Raw genomic sequence first — 16695 nt, forward strand, 5'->3', positions numbered from 1 at the left:
TCCTTGACTTTCTAGGCCTTTCCTATCCCTTTACTACTGCTGTCGCTGATGTAGATGTTGGTTATTGTGGTGGTGATGTGTAAGGTGGACCGGTGCGGCTTTTGTGCTTGCAACCCACTCATCATCCCTTTACCTAATGGTGCCAGTCTGGTAGCGCGCGAGAATGCTGATTGTTGCTACCGTGGTCCGTGATGAGGGCGGTGGTGTGTGTTATGGGACTGGTGGAGGCGGCGGCAGCAGGCACGCAGTTATAACAACACTCATCTTTCATCTCTAATCCTATCGCGCGCTAACATTATTAAATATGCAAGCTCTCACCCCTGGATGGTCAAGTCTTTAGGTGTAACTTCAGATGATTGGATCTGTAAATACAATAGAGGAGCCAAATGCAAGGCACTTTTTCTCAATGAATTGTTGATACCCAATTTCAAAGGACACACATTTTCCTACAGCTAAATAGAACCCTGTGATATGGCACCGCCTTCAATCGTAATATCATAGCAAATCCTCACATACTAGAAGCAAATTACCAGCAAAACAATCTCTGATCTGTAAACGCATCTTACTGCAATTTTAAGATAGGATAGTTTAATTACCATTTCAGCAGCACTGATAAAAATACAACTGCATACTTTTTGAAGAAATTGAACATAATAATGGAATTTTAGTAGTACACCATACTGTTGCAAGAATATAGGGACTGCAATAGCTATATATCACAGGCAATTCTCAAATCTAACCCGATCAAAATGTCAAACCGTATGTTAAATAACAATCAACTAAACATAAAAAAGCAGTTCGATCTTGCACATGCAAGATGGATGAAACACAAAATGACAAGGTAATATGTAATTTTCCACTTTTGACAATGATAGATCTGCAAAATCATGGGGTATGCTGCCATCGTCTATGCCTGCAACAATTATAAACAGAATATTGGAATCAGGCAAGACGTCAACAAATACCAGCTTGAACTAGAGCTATCAGAAAATCTCTACCTTGTTAGCAATGTTGTTAGACAGCCAGTCCAGCCCCTCATAAAGCCCTTCACCAGAGGTGGCACATGTGCTCTGGATGTACCTGAGAATCACAGGAAACCAGTTCGTCAGCATTCACTAAAATGAAAGAAATTAATTCTCACACACCCCAACAAACTAAAAATGCAATTCAAACCCACAAACACCTTCACAAACACATAAAAGATAGAGATTTACCAGTGACGTTGACGGAGGGAATGAAGACCAAGCTTGTCGGTGATCTCTGCAGCATTCATTGCGTTTGGAAGATCTTGCTTATTTGCAAAAACAAGGAGGACTGCATCCCTCAGTTCATCCTACACATGCATCAGTTCAAATCATAATCAGAAAGGTCAAGGCATGTAACTAAAAACATAAACGTGTGACACTTAGGTATCCTAACAAAGCTGATTTAGATAGAAACAAAGGGGGGCTCCATCAAGCATATTAATGCAGCAGCAACACAACAAGGAGATGCGTATAGAAACAGCTCGTCCATGTTCTAGAAATGTTTCTTACCTCTGTAATCAGAACAGAACACAACCTAATAGTAGTAAACCCAATCCAAAAGCAGTAAACGACACATGTTTCTTACCTCATTCAACATTCTGTGCAGCTCATCCCTAGCCTCAACAACACGGTCTCGGTCATTACTATCAACCACAAATATAAGCCCTTGGGTGTTTTGAAAATAATGTCTCCACAATGGTCGGATCTGAAATGAAAGCAGACAGAGTACAGAATTCATATGAAGAAATAATAAACTAGAATGCCATATAACCCTTAATATTCATAAACTGACAGCCAAATTCCCAAAAGACAAATAATGTCTTTCAACTCCCCAAAGAAAATTGGAATCCACTGGCACCAATTCTATAAAGCTGAATCTTTTATCAATCATCAGATAAATGCGATTGCAATAAGTGTGAGAACAATCACAATCTTAAAGGGAAAGATCATGCACATCAATCGCTTCTTGTAAAGTTAATAAACAACAAATCATCCAGTTTATGTCCTCATTTTCTACCTTGCAGAAGTTCTTGTTAATTGATTATAAGCTCATCTAGCTTTGAAAAGAAATATCTAATATTGGCAATATCATACCTTGTCCTGACCCCCAACATCCCAAACAGTAAAGCTGATGTTCTTGTACTCTACAGTTTCCACATTAAATCCTGGCAGAAAAAAAAGTTAAATGCCATGATTGGTAAATAATAAGGTAGAATTCTAGGCATTTGGATAGCATTTCTTCTCAGCACATCTCTCTCTGTCTCTGTTTGAGAGAGAGAGTGTGTAGAGAGAGAGAGAGAGGGAGAGAAAGAGAGAGAGAGAGTGTGTGTGTGTGTGTTGAGTGTCTGTCCGAATCTATCCATGTTTGCTTGTGAGCAGATATGGAAGTTGTTGTGAGAATGATGGCTGTTACCATTCTCAATAATCTGTGTTAGCATTTAGCCCGGGCTAAGCAACCCAAAATAAAATGATTTCTAGAACAACAAAAGGGTGCGACCACTAAAGGATATACATTTTCTAACAAGGAAAACATCTACCCAATAGGTTGGAAAAGTCAATAGAACCAATAGAACATACCAATGGTGGGAATGGTTGTAACAATTTCTCCGAGCTTGAGCTTGTACAATATGGTAGTCTTACCAGCAGCATCAAGACCCACCATCAGTATGCGCATCTCCTTCTTGGCAAATAGGCGGCTGAAAAGCTTGGTAAATGACAAACCCATCCTGTTTTCTTTTCAAAACCTGAAACAGCCAGAAAGAAGAGTAAGATGCCTGTGCTCAACTTTCGATCACCATACCAATTCAGAAGCACCCAAACCAGAAACTGAGCTCAGAAGAGTAATATCAACCAGTGAATCACAAAATTAATTGAAGATTTTCTGTGAGTTCACATTTTACAAAACTTCACTTTTAAAATCACAATATTTCAAGCGAACTACTAAACTAATCCTAAAGCTTTCTGCTTTTAAGCTCTTTCTTTATGGGACAAAAACTATTAAATAAACAGCGATCAATGATTACCATTTACAAAGTTCCTATGCTATGATCCAGAAACTAATAACAGCAACAACACCATCAGACATAACAAATCAAAAGGCAAAATAACACAGAAAAGGTTAAAGCTTTACAGTAGCAACCAAAATTCCTTAATTCTTTTGTCCTAAAAGATCCCAATTAACACACAATAAAATTAAGGGGTACCGTTTCTAATCACGAAAAAGGCAATTCCAAGCCTTAACTCACAAAGCTCAGAAACTCGTATATGAGCCATTTCCAAAATCACACCGACTCATAAATTAAACAGATCGAAGAAAATTATTTTCCATTTTACCCAATTTTTTTCTCTTCTTTCTTTAACGCAGCACGGCACAGATGAAATCAAGACATGGGATCAAATCAAAATTCAACAACGAAGAAATAAAATAATGAAATCAAAGAACTAAGATCTAAAGCAAGAGATCAGATCTAATTAAAGTCAGATCTACAACTACATGAGATGACACATAACACGATTAACACATAAAAGTAGTAGAAAGATCACGCAGATGCACGAACACAGGAAATGAATAAGAGAAAGATTGATGAATAGCTAAAGATCTTACAATTGAGTAGAAAGATGTGGAGCGAGAGAGACTCTAGAGAGAGCAGAGGGCAATGTTTTGAGCGATGGGGGAGGGGCAGATCTTGAGAGGGTCTGCCCTTGACGAGGAGAAGAGCAGAGAAGAGAGAGCCCAAATATCGCGTTGGTTACCGGCCGAATGTGAATACACCTGCATTTTTATATGCATTTGAAACGTGTTGCCTAAATGATTATTTTACTGTTTTTCAAATTATTGCGATATTAAACAAGTGGGGGAAATTTACTACGACTAGTAACTATTTTTGCCCACAAAGCTAATGTAATAACTGGTGATTTGCCAATATTTTGACAAAAAAAAAAAAACTAGTGGCTCCGTTTGGATTAGCTGTTTTTGGGGTTGTTTTTCAAAAACACCACTGTAGCATTTCGAATCTGAAAAACAAGTCCATTTGGATTAGTTGTTTTTGGGGTTGTTTTTCAAAAACTATATGAAAAACTTTTACTGTAGATTTTTTTGGATTATTTTTAGAGGTATTTTTGAAACATATTTTTGAGTATTTTTAGAATATTATGATTTTTATATTTTTATATAAATATACATTTATGCATTTATAATACATTTATATTTACAAATGTATAAATGTATATTATTATAAATTATAAATTATAAATGTATAAATGTATAAATTATAATTTTTTATATAAATATACATTTATGCATTTATAATACATTTATAAATAAATATATTTATATATTCATATAAAAATATATAAATGTATTATATTCTATATAATACATAATATAAATATATTTATAAATGTATAAGTGTATATTATTATAAATGTATAAATTATAAATGAATATTATAAATATATTATAAATTATAAGTGTATATTATTATAAATGTATAAATTAATATATTATAAATATATATTAATATTATGTAGAAATGTATTTATATAATTAATATAAATGTATATATGCATTAATATTATGTATAAATGTAAAATTAATATTATGTATATTAATATAAATGTATAAATGTATTATATTATATATAATACATAATATAAATATATATTTAAATGTATAAGTGTATGTTATTAAAAATGTATAAATTATAAATGAATATTATATAAATGTATAAATTAATATATTATAAATATGTTTTAATATTATGTTGAAATGTATTAATATAATTAATATAAATGTATACATGTATTAATATTATGTATAAATGTAAAATTAATATTATGTATATTAATATAAATGTATAAATGTATTATATAATATATAATATATAATATAAATGTATATTATAAATATACATAAATATTTATAAATTATGTATAAATGTACATTTATATAAATGTATAATATATAATATATTATATTATATATAATTTATATAACATATAATATTTATGTAAATATATTATAAATATATAAAAATATATTTTAAATAAAATAAAATATTTATGATATGTATATGTAAATATATAATATTAGAAATGTATAATATATATAATATACATTAATATTAATATAATTTATATATAATATACATAATTGAAATATACATATTAATATATATTATAAAACAAAATTGCATAAATATATGTATAAATTTATACATAAATAAATGTATTTATATAAATATATAATATTTATTTCAATTGACATAATATATATAATATTATACATAATTGAAATAAATATATTTATATATAATATACATAATTGAATATACATACTAAAATACATAATTGAAATATACATATTAAAATATATAATTAAAATATATTAAAATATAATTGAAATATACATATAAAATACATAATTAAAATATACAAATTGAAATATACTTATTAAAATATACAAATTAAATATGCATAATTGAAATATATTTGGAGTTGTTTTTGATATATTGTTTGGATTGGTGTTTTTGAAGTTGTTTTTGAAATACACATTTACTGTAGCATTTGGAATGTGAAAAACAGTTTTTCAAAAACAGGCTCAAAAACACCAATCCAAACGTACCCAGTGATTTGCCAATAATACATACCCGTTTGGATTGCATTTTTCTGAATTTTTTGTAGAAAAATTACTGTAGCGATTTGATATATGTGAGGTAAAAAGGTGATAGGAAAATATGTTTATGGAAAACGTAGTAATTTTTTTGAGAAAAATCGCAATCCAACGGAATGTACGTGTGTCTGTATATTAGTTGAGATAACATTGAGGTTTCTAGTCAACTCTTTGATTTCACATAGATTCTGACTTAAAATATTCAACCTAAAACACTCTTTAATAGGTTTGTTTGTTTTTTTTAACACAGTTTAAGAAAAGTAATTTAATTTTGTTGAACAAACAAATCTAACTTGCTATCTTTTTAAATTACTTTTATATTAAATAGAGTATGACTAAGTAGTTTTACATTAAATAAGTTAGGTTATACTCAATGATAACTTACCTTAAATAAGAGTATTTTAAAGAACTTATAAGTCAATTACATTCTTCAATTAAAAAATAGACTATAATTTGAAATAGATGAAAAAAAAAAATAAGGACGAAGGGAATATGCGTTTGCCTTAATTGAAAATTGTAGATCACAAATGTCTAATCCAATTCATGTAAAAGGTTTCCTCTTTAAGGAAAAAATGAATTTTATTTTATTTTTTGGTGAAACCGGAAATCTTGTAGCTTTTTTTTTTTTTTTTGGTAAACACAAACCTCGTAGTTGAAATTTCAAGTGTTATTTTTGAAACCTAGAAGAGCGTCGGGCGACATTTTAACATTCCTATAATTATATTTATTTGTAACTAAATTCCTATTGCTACTATTTAAATATTCACACTTCTATTTTGATAGAGGTGGTGAATAAATTTTCATGTGGGTATGATCCAGTAGTATTACGGCTATCTTGTTGGATTTCGACGCATTCCCATACAAAGATTTTTTTTTTTTTTTTTAAAAAGGAGGAAAATTTAAACTCAAAATAACATGGAGCGTTTGCCTAAAATAAAACAGTAGTAGTACATTTTAGGCAGAGATCGAAACGTGGCTGTCTTGGTGTCTTGCTCCTTAACTAAGGAACTTGTGGAATTTGTTGACTCCATAGGCAAGGTACTTGTTAACTATTCCATCTGAAAATATGACCAAAGGTCGTTCATGGTTTATCAATTGGACCTTTTATGTTTTTAATTAACGAGGAAAAAACCTGGGAGCCCTTAAACTATTGTCGTTGTCAACTTTTGGCCCCTCATCTAAAATTTGTTTCCGATTGATCATTAAACAATTAAAAATGCATACTTTGAGGACTTCCGATGACTTTGAGCACAAATCTGACCGGAATTAAAGGGCATTTTTGTCTGTTCATGTTTTGCAGATTTGTGCTTAAATTCATCGGAAATTGCAGAAGAATCAGCGATGGAAGACATATCTGGGTAGAGTTCAGAAATCATAGATCCAAGCCAGGATGAAAGATCTAAGGACAGTGGCGGAGACGTCGGAAAACAAGGCGGAGACGCCGGAAAACAAGGCGGCTACGCCTTCGGTCTGCATAATCTTGATCCCCACAGAAATGGGCCCGATTTAGCGACTTGCGGGAGCGGCGTAGGAGGTTTGAAGGAGAGAGGAGGGGTTGGGAATTTATACGGGGTGGGGTGGGAGAAATGGGAGGAGGAAAGTGGAAGGAAGAAAGAAAGAAAGAGAAAAAAGATGGAGTCAAGGTGCGGGGGGTCAGGGGCCGCGTCCGTGTAGGAGGGGAGGAAACGGAGGCCCCCGAAAAGCGAAGAGTGAAGGCAGCTGGCACTGTCCTCAGACTCATCAACCCACATCTTCCCTTTGCTTTGGCTTCCTCCTCCTGCAGTGCTGCAACAGCCTGCAACTCGCCATGGTGCTGTAATAGCTGCCACTTCTCGTTGAACTTCCACCCCTACCTGAATAGCTACTTTCCTGGACTTGCACTCGTGCTGCTGCTGCTGATGGCTGCTGTAGTTTTGGATGGTTTCTTTTCATCTTCAGTTCTCCTTTAATTCCGGTTAGATTTGTGCTCAAAGTCATCGGAAGTCCTCAAAGTATGCATTTTTAATTGTTTAAGGATCAATCGAAAACAAATTTTAGATGAGGGGCCAAAAGTAAACAACGACAATAGTTTAAGGGCTCCCCAGGTTTTTTTCCCTTAATTAACTGATGGCTGATATGTCACATCTGGCTGGCTGTAAGTAGCGTCATGATCACTTTCTTGTTTGAACTTTGAACACCATTTTTGACTGGTGACCTCTGTGGAACTATATGGTAGTATTTTTTTATCACATATTTGTGCGGCCATATTGGTGACTTAAGAAATTTTAACGTTTCGAACTGTCGTTTTGTTGGTCGAAGTATTTGATTCTTTTGGTAATGAGCATTCAAGAGATCCGAGACACTACTGAACGTGTTTGGATAATAAATTATTTGAGATAATTTTGTAAAAAAATATTATAACACTTTTTTTAATATGATGTATATGAGATAAAAAAGTGATCGAAAAATATGTTGATGATGCAAGCAAGTCAGTGTGTAAATAAGGTAGGAAGAATAATGTGTAATCCAAACACAACCACTACTATTACAATATACAAAGGGGCGGGGCGCGGCCCGGGGGAGGGGAAGATGAAAGGGTGTATGTAATCAGAGAGTCTAACTCGCATTTAAACTCATAAAAAGCATCAGAAGAAGCAGTGGAATTAGGAATCAGCTATGCCTGCAATGGTATAGAGAAACATAGGAGAGATGTCTACAGAAGGAATTAGCTTCAAATGAGAGCAATCAGAGATTCTCTGCCTTGTTAACTATGTTGTTGTAGAGCCAGTCCAATCCCTCATAAAGCCCTTCTCCAGAGGTGGCACATGAGCTTTGGATAAACCTGAGAAAGGCAAGAAATCAGTTTTGAGCAATATGTACTCAAGTGTAAGATACCAGTTGCTACACAGACATCTTTGCACACAGGGGAGAAAGATTACCAGTTACGCGGACGAATGGAGTGAAGGCCAAGCTTGTCTGCAATCTCTGCAGCAGTCAATGCATTTGGAAGATCTTTCTTGTTTGCAAACACAAGTAGGGCTGCATCCTCCTTCAGTCCTTCCTGTATATGGCATCAGTTAGAATCCTTTTTTTTTTTTTACAAGGATCAGCATTTGCTTCAACTATAGTCATGTTACCCATCTTCCTTCCTTGGAAACTGATTTTGATATATAAATGCATCTAAATCAAATATCTAACTTTCATGGTAAGTGACGCGGAAATGAGCAGTTGAAAGCAAGAATTACAGAAAGCTCATCCATATGTTATACAATTGTTGCTGACTTCTTTTGTAAAAGCAAATGCAACTGGATTTTAGCATGGTTGTTTCAATCTGGTTACATCGATACATCAGAATCAGTACCTCACTCAACAGCATTCGCAGATCATCCCGAGCATTAACTACACGATCTTGGTCATTGCTATCAACAACAAAGATCACTCCTTCAACGTTTTGGTAGTAATATATTGGCAATGGTCGTTTCTGCAAATAAGAATAGTCATGGAGGTCACTGTATGTGGTGTCACTTCATAAAAGTCAATTCTCAATTTTCATAAAACTCAAGATTTAGGAAAATAACTAATTCAAAAAACACAGAGAGCTAAAAAAAAACCTATCTCGATCTGGAAAAGAAGTGTTGAATGACACCGTCAAGGCAAAATCGGCGAGAGATGGAAATATAGCACAGATTATTTCTACAACCATAGACCAGAACCTCCATTGAACTTAACCCCGGGACAAATGAAAAGCAAGAAGAAAAAGGAAATACGGACAGAGAAATTTTCAGTTATCATGGAATTCATTTACAAGAAATCAGGCAGTTCAGGCCTCATTCATCTACTTTCCACAAGTTTTCATCAGGAGATCATCAATACTTAATTGAAGCAAATGGGGAATATGATGCAATTTCTGGCAAAACCATATCACCTACAACGTTTTGACCACCGAAGTCCCATATAGTAAGCCTCATGTTCTTGTGCTCCAGGGTCTCCACATTAAATCCTGATATTTTATTGGAAAAAAAGAAGAAGAAGAAATCACTATCAGAATTCAACAAATGTTGGGATGACTCCACATATGCAACCAATAGGCTATGCTAATCAAACAGATCACAAGGAACAGAGCTGAATAGAACATATCAGCGGCCTGATAATCAAGTTAGTATGAATAGTTTCTGTTCATCTGTAGATCTGTATGGTAGATATATACAGGAAAAAAAAATAAACTACCATAAGAAAAGATCTTTGAGTCAGCAAGTAGCAGCATTGGGTAATCAAATTAGTCCACTGAGCCTGATGGCATTGATTTACACTCTAGAACGACAAACAGTTGCTTAAAAAAGATGCAACATTTTGATAAGAATGAACATATCTTCTTCCTGGATTAAACTAGTCAACAAATTAACAGTATACCAATTGTGGGGATGTCATCGACATCTATTCCCTGCTTGAGCTTGTACAAAATAGTAGTTTTTCCTGCCGCATCTAGGCCCAACATCAGTATGCGATTCTCCTTAGTTTCGAAAAGCTTGGTAAATGACAGTCCCATATTGTCTCCTTGCTTGACTGCAGCAGCCACAAACAAATACAAGCCAAATCAGGATAAGTTATACAGAAACTGAAAGATTTCAAAATCATCCGAGTGAGCTGACATTAACCTGCAGGCTGTAATGCTCAGACTTTATGAAAGAAATTCAGTGAGTTTACAATCAAAAGGACTTGAATATAAGATCCCAGTGGAGCTAGAATAAAACCTTAAAAAGCTTTTTCAGACACCTCATGAAACTTTAGCCCAAAAATCCCAATTTTGTGGCTTCGGTTTACGAGGATTATTACGAATTCCAGTTACACTATTTCTTCATGCTAAACCTAGTGTTGTTTAGCATTGATGAAGTGAAAATCACCACAAATAGGAGAAATTTGATCCAGAAACTTTTACCAGCAATGACAACAAGCAACAAATTGAATTAGAAGGAAAAATCTAACACCATGAGACAGAAGCCTTAAAATCCCATTAAACCAATAATATTGCTACTAGTTTAGACTGATTTCAATTTGAACAAGTCACACTGCAAGCCCTTCAACCACAATTTGCAGTTTAATTTACATGCATAATGATTCAACTAAATCACAAAGAAAAATGCAATAAAGCTAGTTAAAAGAAACAAATACATGGATACATAGTCGAAGATATTTGGAAAGCATGGTCTTACTGGAGCAGAAAAAATGGACGGAATGAGGAAATGGCAATGAGAGAGGGGCCAGGGATCTTGTGAGACTCTGCACCCCGGGAAAGAAACCCAATCTTGCACCTCTCCAACTTCCACCATTGCTGATTCTTAAGAAGATGAACAACATTTTTTTAAATAAAGCGTGTTGACTTCAGTTTTTATCTACTTGGGATTCTTGTGATAGTATATTGCTCGCACAAGAGAGAGAAAGATGAGAGATGGAAGCCTTCATTTGGGCGGATGGCGTGATCTAAAGAGCATTTTGTTTCACGCCTTTGAAACCAGGTTGCTGTTATATATTACTCAGTTTTGCCAAAACATGCCCGTCTAGACCTCCTTCGTGCACCTATTCCATTTATTTTCTGTCTTTTCATTGGTTGGACACATTCCATATTTCTTTTCAAGTTTTCAAACAATTCACGAGTAGACATCTTTGGATGAATACTCGATGGGCACCCGTTAAACAAATTGTGAATATAAATATAAACAAAAGGTGGAAGGCGAAAATTTTGAAAAGAAGATCAAAATTAGGTCATTGGCTTGAAAATTGAAATAAATTGAGTCTGTCAAAATAACTTGCGGATGGTAAATTTCCTAGACAAATTAATTTTTGGGTAGAAGAAGGTTTAGACGAGGGGAATGTTTCCCCATTGCGAATAGAAACAAGTTCTACTCGTCCAAAAATATGTTAGAAAATATTTTCAATGCTTAGGAAAGTTAGTCAAAACTTGAAAAAGTCTTAAAATATTAACTATTCCTTTTCTTCAATTCTTGGGAGAAGGGCAGAAATAATCTAAGTCGTTCATAGTTCAACACTTGACACATTTGATCAACTAAATCCCAATAAAATTCTTATTTTGTTAAAAAAAAAAAAAAACTTTGCACGATTATGTTTGAAATGAATAAGATCATTTGTGTCGTCCCAACTCCTACATGTTCTCAATAATACGAATCCTATGAGCTGTTCGTACGCTATTTCAAGATCCAACAATGGGTTGTTGGGGTCCAATGAATAGAATTAAAATCAAATCACTCAAAATTCAAGACTTGGTGTTTTAAATCAAATCTAAGGCTTTGTAAGTTAGGAGGTGGATTAGTCTGGTTAAGTTCAGATACCACCTTCTACTGAGGAAAAAAAAAAAAAAAAAAAGTCCAGTCAGGCTACAAGCATATAAAGCTCACTTCACTCGCATTGTTTTGATCACCAGTGTCTAGGCCTGCTGACGACTCGAGCTGCTCGCAAGCAGCTCGCGAGCAGCTCGAGTCAAAGCTCGGCTCGAGCTCGGTCAACACGAGCTCGAGCCGAGCTCGAGCCGTTTGTTAATACAAACGAGGCGAGATCGAGCCTTCGTTTCTTAGGCTCGATAGCTCGACGAGCTGCTCGTTAGGCTCGAGTAAATGTGAAATTATAAAAATACCCCTGAATCAATTAAAATTTACAACTTATTCTGTTTCTCACTTCTTCTATTAGGTTACATAATTTTCCTTCCTCACTTCCTCCAATTGAACTTCCTCCTCCGCCGCCGTGTCTCATCAAATCTTCCATTTCCTCCAACTATGACAACAAGACCTTAAATGCTGGTGGCGGTGGCCTTAGATGGTCCTACGACGAACACGCCATAGCCGTGCGGCTGCCACCGCCGCCGTCGCCGAGGCTGCTCTTGCTGCCGCTCAGGCAGCTGCAGAGGTCATCAGGCTGGAACTGTTTCCTTTACTCCTCCGGGCAGCAGTGGCAGAGACTGGCGGCAAGAAGTGGCGGCTATTAGGATTCAGTCGGCTTTCAGAGCTTACCTGGTTAGTGTTTTTTTCCAGCAAAGTTTGAGCTTTATTCGGCCCTTTTACAGAGACTTTCTTTCTCAAGCTAATAAGCTGAAATGCACTTCAAACTCTGAACCAACTTTGGATCATCAAAATCAGCATTTTTCCGATATGGATTTTCTCTTCTATCTCCTATTCTTTCAGGGATTCTGTTAAAGTCTTCATCTTTCAGCACAATCAGTGCTAGATCTGCCACAGAGAACAGCATTAATGATATCACAGTGACGGTAAAGTGTGAATTCCTTGTTAGCGCAAATTCTGCTTTCTTTTCGTGGATTTTGTACTAAAATTTGTGTGTTATTTGCAGTAGTGTAATGTTAATAAAGGACTTTGGATTATATTTCTAATCATGATTTAACTGAAAGAGAGAGCCGTTCTTGATTGGAATGTGCTTAATTTGGGGGTTCTAGTGAGAACGGAGTATGTAAGTTTTATTTATTTATTTTTTAAATCCAGAAACAAACATTAGACTTGAGCTTTTTAAACTATGGTGCAAAGGTGAAATGGCCGAAAATTGTGATCATTTGTGTCAAATCAAGACGAGTCTCTCTTCCACCTTGGTTGGTTGCATTCCATTTCTGATAAATTGATTTATATGGATATAGATAAACAACTCAAATCTATAAATATAATTTATTTAAATGGTCATCCATATCTATTTAAACTTGTTTATTAGGATGGATAAGTGGATATGGATTCAAATTGCCATTTCTAATTGTTGATGACTAAATTCCATAAAAAAAAATTGGAAAAAAATCCTTCAATTATCCTAAATTGTTTCAAATTGGATATTTGGGGATTAGAATTGCGTTTGTTGATATTTTAAGGACTAAAACTCCACACGGATAAAAATGCTATTTTCTTGCCTAAATTTCCAAAAACTCGAGCTAATTTTGAGCTCGAGTTCGAACTAGAAATCGAGCTAAATTCGAGCGAAATGCGAGCCAGAAAATCGAGCTGCTCGCGAGCCATAATTCGAGCTAAGCTCGCGAGTCATAAGCGAGTCGATCTCGAACTTGCCTTTTCTTAAATCGAGCCGAGCTCGAGCTTCATTTTACGAGCTCGAACTCGAGCTTGCATATAAATTAGTCTAACTCGACTCGATAATTTTAAAACTCGACTCGGCTCGGCTCGTTTGCACCCCTACCAGTGTCCCAGACACTAAAGGTCATATACTTAGATTTAGATCAAGGGTCTGTCTAGTGGAAATTTTGTTCAGTTTTATCCAGTTGTATAATTCATACAATATTTGGTATAAACTATTACAACTTAGATGTAAATATAAATTTTGTCAACTCGTATGACTAATTCATAATTATACCAGATTTGTATGTAAAACATTGTAAGAATCACAACAGTTGGACACAATCAATTGAAGAAGCTGCTGATCCCGTGGACTCTGGGTCTCCACTTTTCACATTTTTTCTTCAAACACTCCACTTTCCACATTAAATCATGGGACTAAAACAAGATACTTCAGTACCAAGATTCAGCCCAAAGAAAAGGAATATGGTACTATTTGGTATTATCGAGGCTGAAATGAAATTTTGTACAGGCAAAAAACCATTGACCCCTGTGGAACAATTCTGATAACAAATTTGTGCAACAACCACTTTTTTGTTGGACGAAACATTTTTAATTCGTGTTGTAATACATCATCTTTTATGGTAGAAGAAACGGCAATATACACTGAACTGAAAGGTCATTCATTATATGGTACTGGTAGGCAAAAAGGTTTAGGAGTCATCTACGCCTGCAAAAAATATATAGAAATGGTAGTCAGGAGAGATGTCTACACAAGAAGGTATCAGAGCTTCAAATTAGAGCAATCAGAGAATCTCTCTACCTTGTTAACTATGTTGTTGCAGATCCAGTCCAGCCCCTCATAAAGCCCTTCCCCAGAGATGGCACATGTGCTTTGGATAAACCTGAGAAAGGCAAGAAATCAGTATTCAGTGCAGGAAATCAGCTCGTTCGTGCACATGTTTGCACTTAGGAGACAGCAGAGTTGGAGAGAGAGGTTACCAGTTACGCCGATGGAGGGAGTGAAGACCAAGCTTGTCTGCAATTTCTGCAGCCGTCAATGCATTTGGAAGATCTTGCTTGTTTGCAAACACCAGGAGGAGTGCGTGCTTAAGTTCATCCTACACACATGCATCAGTTCAGATCATTTTTACAAGGATCAGCGCATGTCACTGATCTTCCCTGCATTTTGGAATCCTGGTAAACTGATTTCAACAGGAGGGGTGCACCCTCAATCAAGCATCTAATCACCATCATGACATGGAAATAAGCAAATCAAAGCAAGAACTACAAGAAGAGTTCATCCATGTTGCATGCATGTTTCTGACTTCTTCCATAAAAAAAAAAAAAAAACAAATGCAGCTTAATAAAAGTACATTCATTTCAAAGCAATGGATTAGTATACCGGATCAATACCTGACTCAACAGCTTTTGCAGGTACTCCCGAGCATCACGATCTTGGTCATTGCTATCAACAACAAGGATCACTGCTTCAATGTTTTGGAAGTAATATCTTGGCAATGGTAGTCTCTGAAGATGAGAATCATCATGGGGCTTACTCTTTGTGGTGCCAATTCATAAAAGTAAAATGTAGAGAATACTCAATTTTCACGAAGCACAAACAGGGTTTATACAAATGCCCCATCTCGATTTGAAAACTGAGGTATTAAATTACACATCAAAGGCAAGTTATATCACTTACATTGTTCTGGCCTCCAATGTCCCAGAAAGTAAAGCTCATGTTCTTGTGCTCCAGGGTCTCCAAATTATATCCTGGTATAAAGCAAAATACTTCACTCACTAGCAGTCAACCAGCATATATAGCAATTGAAACAGGACTGTCAATGAATTAACAGAACATACCAATCGTAGCACCCGTAGCTACAACTTCCCCTCTCTTGAGCTTGTACAAGATAGTAGTTCTACCAGCCATATCAAGGCCAACCATTAGTATGCCAATCTCCTTCCTTCCGGAAAGCTTGGTGAATGACAAACCCATAATGTTTCCTTGTTATGTCTGCAGCAACCAGAAACAAAAATAAGCCAAATCAGGATACAAAGATTTGGAAACCATTGCAGTGAGCTGATGACATTAACAGGAGCCACTGAGACTTCATGAAAGAACTCAGCGAGTTTACATCAAAATAACTCGAGTCTAAAATCCGAAAATTAAGGCTTCAGTTTCGAGGGTTTATTGACGGGAATCAGGGATACGAGTCCTCCTGTTACATATTACAATTACGCTAGTTCTTCGCAGTAGATCCTGTGTAATAGCTTTGATCAGGCAAAAAGATGATTTTTAGATTAAAACACATGATTCTGAAACTGTTAACAGCAATGACACTGCTGTCAGACAAGTTAGATTCAAAGGAAGAAAAATCTAGCACCTTCAAGAGGAAGCCTTTAAAGCCCACTTAACCAACAACGCTAATTCTGCTTGATTTCACTTTCACCAAGTCAATACCAAGCCCTTGAACCAAAGCTCTCAATATCCGCAATTCTCATGGAATAATATAAATAATTCACAAGTAATTGGAGGAAATAAATTCACTCCAAGTAAATGTATCAATCTCTCAATTGGAGGAAAAAGGTTGGCAGCGGAAACGATAAAAGGAGGAATGAGGCAATCAAATGATTTTATCACTCAAAGTCTGTGCATCCTATTGTTTCATTACAACATATATATATGCTACTGATGATGGATGATTAAGGGGGTTTCACCATCAATTGAGCTTTCTTAGCTACAAGGAGAACACCAACGGTCAAAGTCAAACCCACTAGCATGCAACCTCAATCTAGCCAATCAAATCATTTGCTCAGCCAATAATCACTAAATAAACTAGCTAGTTCTCACAACCCAAGACAACTTGGTGCCAACAAAACCTACCAATCAATTTTGGACACATAACACACACACACACACAACTTGGTTTAATCTACAGCAAATTCA

The 16695-nt window shown here is 35.3% G+C and overlaps 3 protein-coding genes and 1 long non-coding RNA gene across 6 annotated transcripts; 1 reads left to right on the top strand and 3 right to left on the bottom strand.

Moving 5' to 3' along the window:
- Nucleotides 1-683: 683 nt before the first annotated feature.
- LOC113733005 (ADP-ribosylation factor) lies at nucleotides 684-3785 on the bottom strand. Of its 2 annotated transcripts, XM_027259101.2 has the most exons (7): nucleotides 3631-3785; nucleotides 2604-2770; nucleotides 2121-2191; nucleotides 1612-1731; nucleotides 1215-1333; nucleotides 999-1080; nucleotides 684-913 (listed from the first exon to the last, which is right to left on the bottom strand). In XM_027259101.2, the coding sequence occupies exons 2-7, from the start codon at nucleotides 2749-2751 to the stop codon at nucleotides 908-910; spliced, it is 546 nt and encodes a 181-aa protein (XP_027114902.1). In that variant the 5' UTR covers nucleotides 2752-2770; nucleotides 3631-3785; the 3' UTR covers nucleotides 684-907. The 2 variants fall into 2 exon arrangements, with proteins under 2 accessions (XP_027114902.1, XP_071937082.1); XM_072080981.1 differs by lacking the exon at nucleotides 684-913 and having other exon boundaries at nucleotides 984-1080; nucleotides 3631-3781.
- Nucleotides 3786-6625: 2840 nt separating this feature from the next.
- On the top strand, nucleotides 6626-7975 carry LOC140037067 (uncharacterized). The gene is made up of 2 exons (XR_011840987.1): nucleotides 6626-6735; nucleotides 6998-7975. It is a non-coding gene; the product is annotated as an uncharacterized lncRNA (long non-coding RNA).
- A 158-nt stretch (nucleotides 7976-8133) lies between these two features.
- On the bottom strand, nucleotides 8134-11016 carry LOC113733004 (ADP-ribosylation factor 2). The gene is made up of 6 exons (XM_027259099.2): nucleotides 10887-11016; nucleotides 10087-10239; nucleotides 9606-9676; nucleotides 9038-9157; nucleotides 8616-8737; nucleotides 8134-8518 (listed from the first exon to the last, which is right to left on the bottom strand). The coding sequence occupies exons 2-6, from the start codon at nucleotides 10220-10222 to the stop codon at nucleotides 8422-8424; spliced, it is 546 nt and encodes a 181-aa protein (XP_027114900.2). The 5' UTR covers nucleotides 10223-10239; nucleotides 10887-11016; the 3' UTR covers nucleotides 8134-8421.
- A 3206-nt stretch (nucleotides 11017-14222) lies between these two features.
- Nucleotides 14223-16411, bottom strand: LOC140037068 (ADP-ribosylation factor 1-like). Of its 2 annotated transcripts, XM_072080983.1 has the most exons (7): nucleotides 16133-16411; nucleotides 15609-15762; nucleotides 15448-15518; nucleotides 15162-15275; nucleotides 14748-14866; nucleotides 14569-14650; nucleotides 14223-14475 (listed from the first exon to the last, which is right to left on the bottom strand). In XM_072080983.1, the coding sequence occupies exons 2-7, from the start codon at nucleotides 15742-15744 to the stop codon at nucleotides 14470-14472; spliced, it is 528 nt and encodes a 175-aa protein (XP_071937084.1). In that variant the 5' UTR covers nucleotides 15745-15762; nucleotides 16133-16411; the 3' UTR covers nucleotides 14223-14469. The 2 variants fall into 2 exon arrangements, with proteins under 2 accessions (XP_071937084.1, XP_071937083.1); XM_072080982.1 differs by having other exon boundaries at nucleotides 14223-14650; nucleotides 16133-16408.
- Between the last annotated feature and the right edge of the window lie 284 nt (nucleotides 16412-16695).

Source organism: Coffea arabica, chromosome 2e (assembly GCF_036785885.1).
Source record: "Coffea arabica cultivar ET-39 chromosome 2e, Coffea Arabica ET-39 HiFi, whole genome shotgun sequence".
In the NCBI taxonomy this organism is placed as follows: domain Eukaryota; kingdom Viridiplantae; phylum Streptophyta; class Magnoliopsida; order Gentianales; family Rubiaceae; genus Coffea; species Coffea arabica.

What these genes read in the sequence shown, in the direction of transcription:
- LOC113733005 (XM_072080981.1), bottom strand. Translation starts at nt 2,751, where the DNA reads ATGGGTTTGTCATTTACCAAGCTTTTCAGCCGCCTATTTGCCAAGAAG. An exon ending in ATGTTGGGGGTCAGGACAAG is followed by an intron (nt 1,732 to 2,120) that starts GTATGATATTGC and finishes CTTTCATTTCAG; the next exon opens with ATCCGACCATTGTGGAGACA. An exon ending in TCCCTCCGTCAACGTCACTG is followed by an intron (nt 1,081 to 1,214) that starts GTAAATCTCTAT and finishes TGTGATTCTCAG; the next exon opens with GTACATCCAGAGCACATGTG.
- LOC113733004 (XM_027259099.2), bottom strand. Translation starts at nt 10,222, where the DNA reads ATGGGACTGTCATTTACCAAGCTTTTCGAAACTAAGGAGAATCGCATA. An exon ending in ACTTCGGTGGTCAAAACGTT is followed by an intron (nt 9,158 to 9,605) that starts GTAGGTGATATG and finishes TCTTATTTGCAG; the next exon opens with AAACGACCATTGCCAATATA. An exon ending in TCCATTCGTCCGCGTAACTG is followed by an intron (nt 8,519 to 8,615) that starts GTAATCTTTCTC and finishes TGCCTTTCTCAG; the next exon opens with GTTTATCCAAAGCTCATGTG.
- LOC140037068 (XM_072080982.1), bottom strand. Translation starts at nt 15,744, where the DNA reads ATGGGTTTGTCATTCACCAAGCTTTCCGGAAGGAAGGAGATTGGCATA. An exon ending in ACATTGGAGGCCAGAACAAT is followed by an intron (nt 15,276 to 15,447) that starts GTAAGTGATATA and finishes TCTCATCTTCAG; the next exon opens with AGACTACCATTGCCAAGATA. An exon ending in TCCCTCCATCGGCGTAACTG is followed by an intron (nt 14,651 to 14,747) that starts GTAACCTCTCTC and finishes TGCCTTTCTCAG; the next exon opens with GTTTATCCAAAGCACATGTG.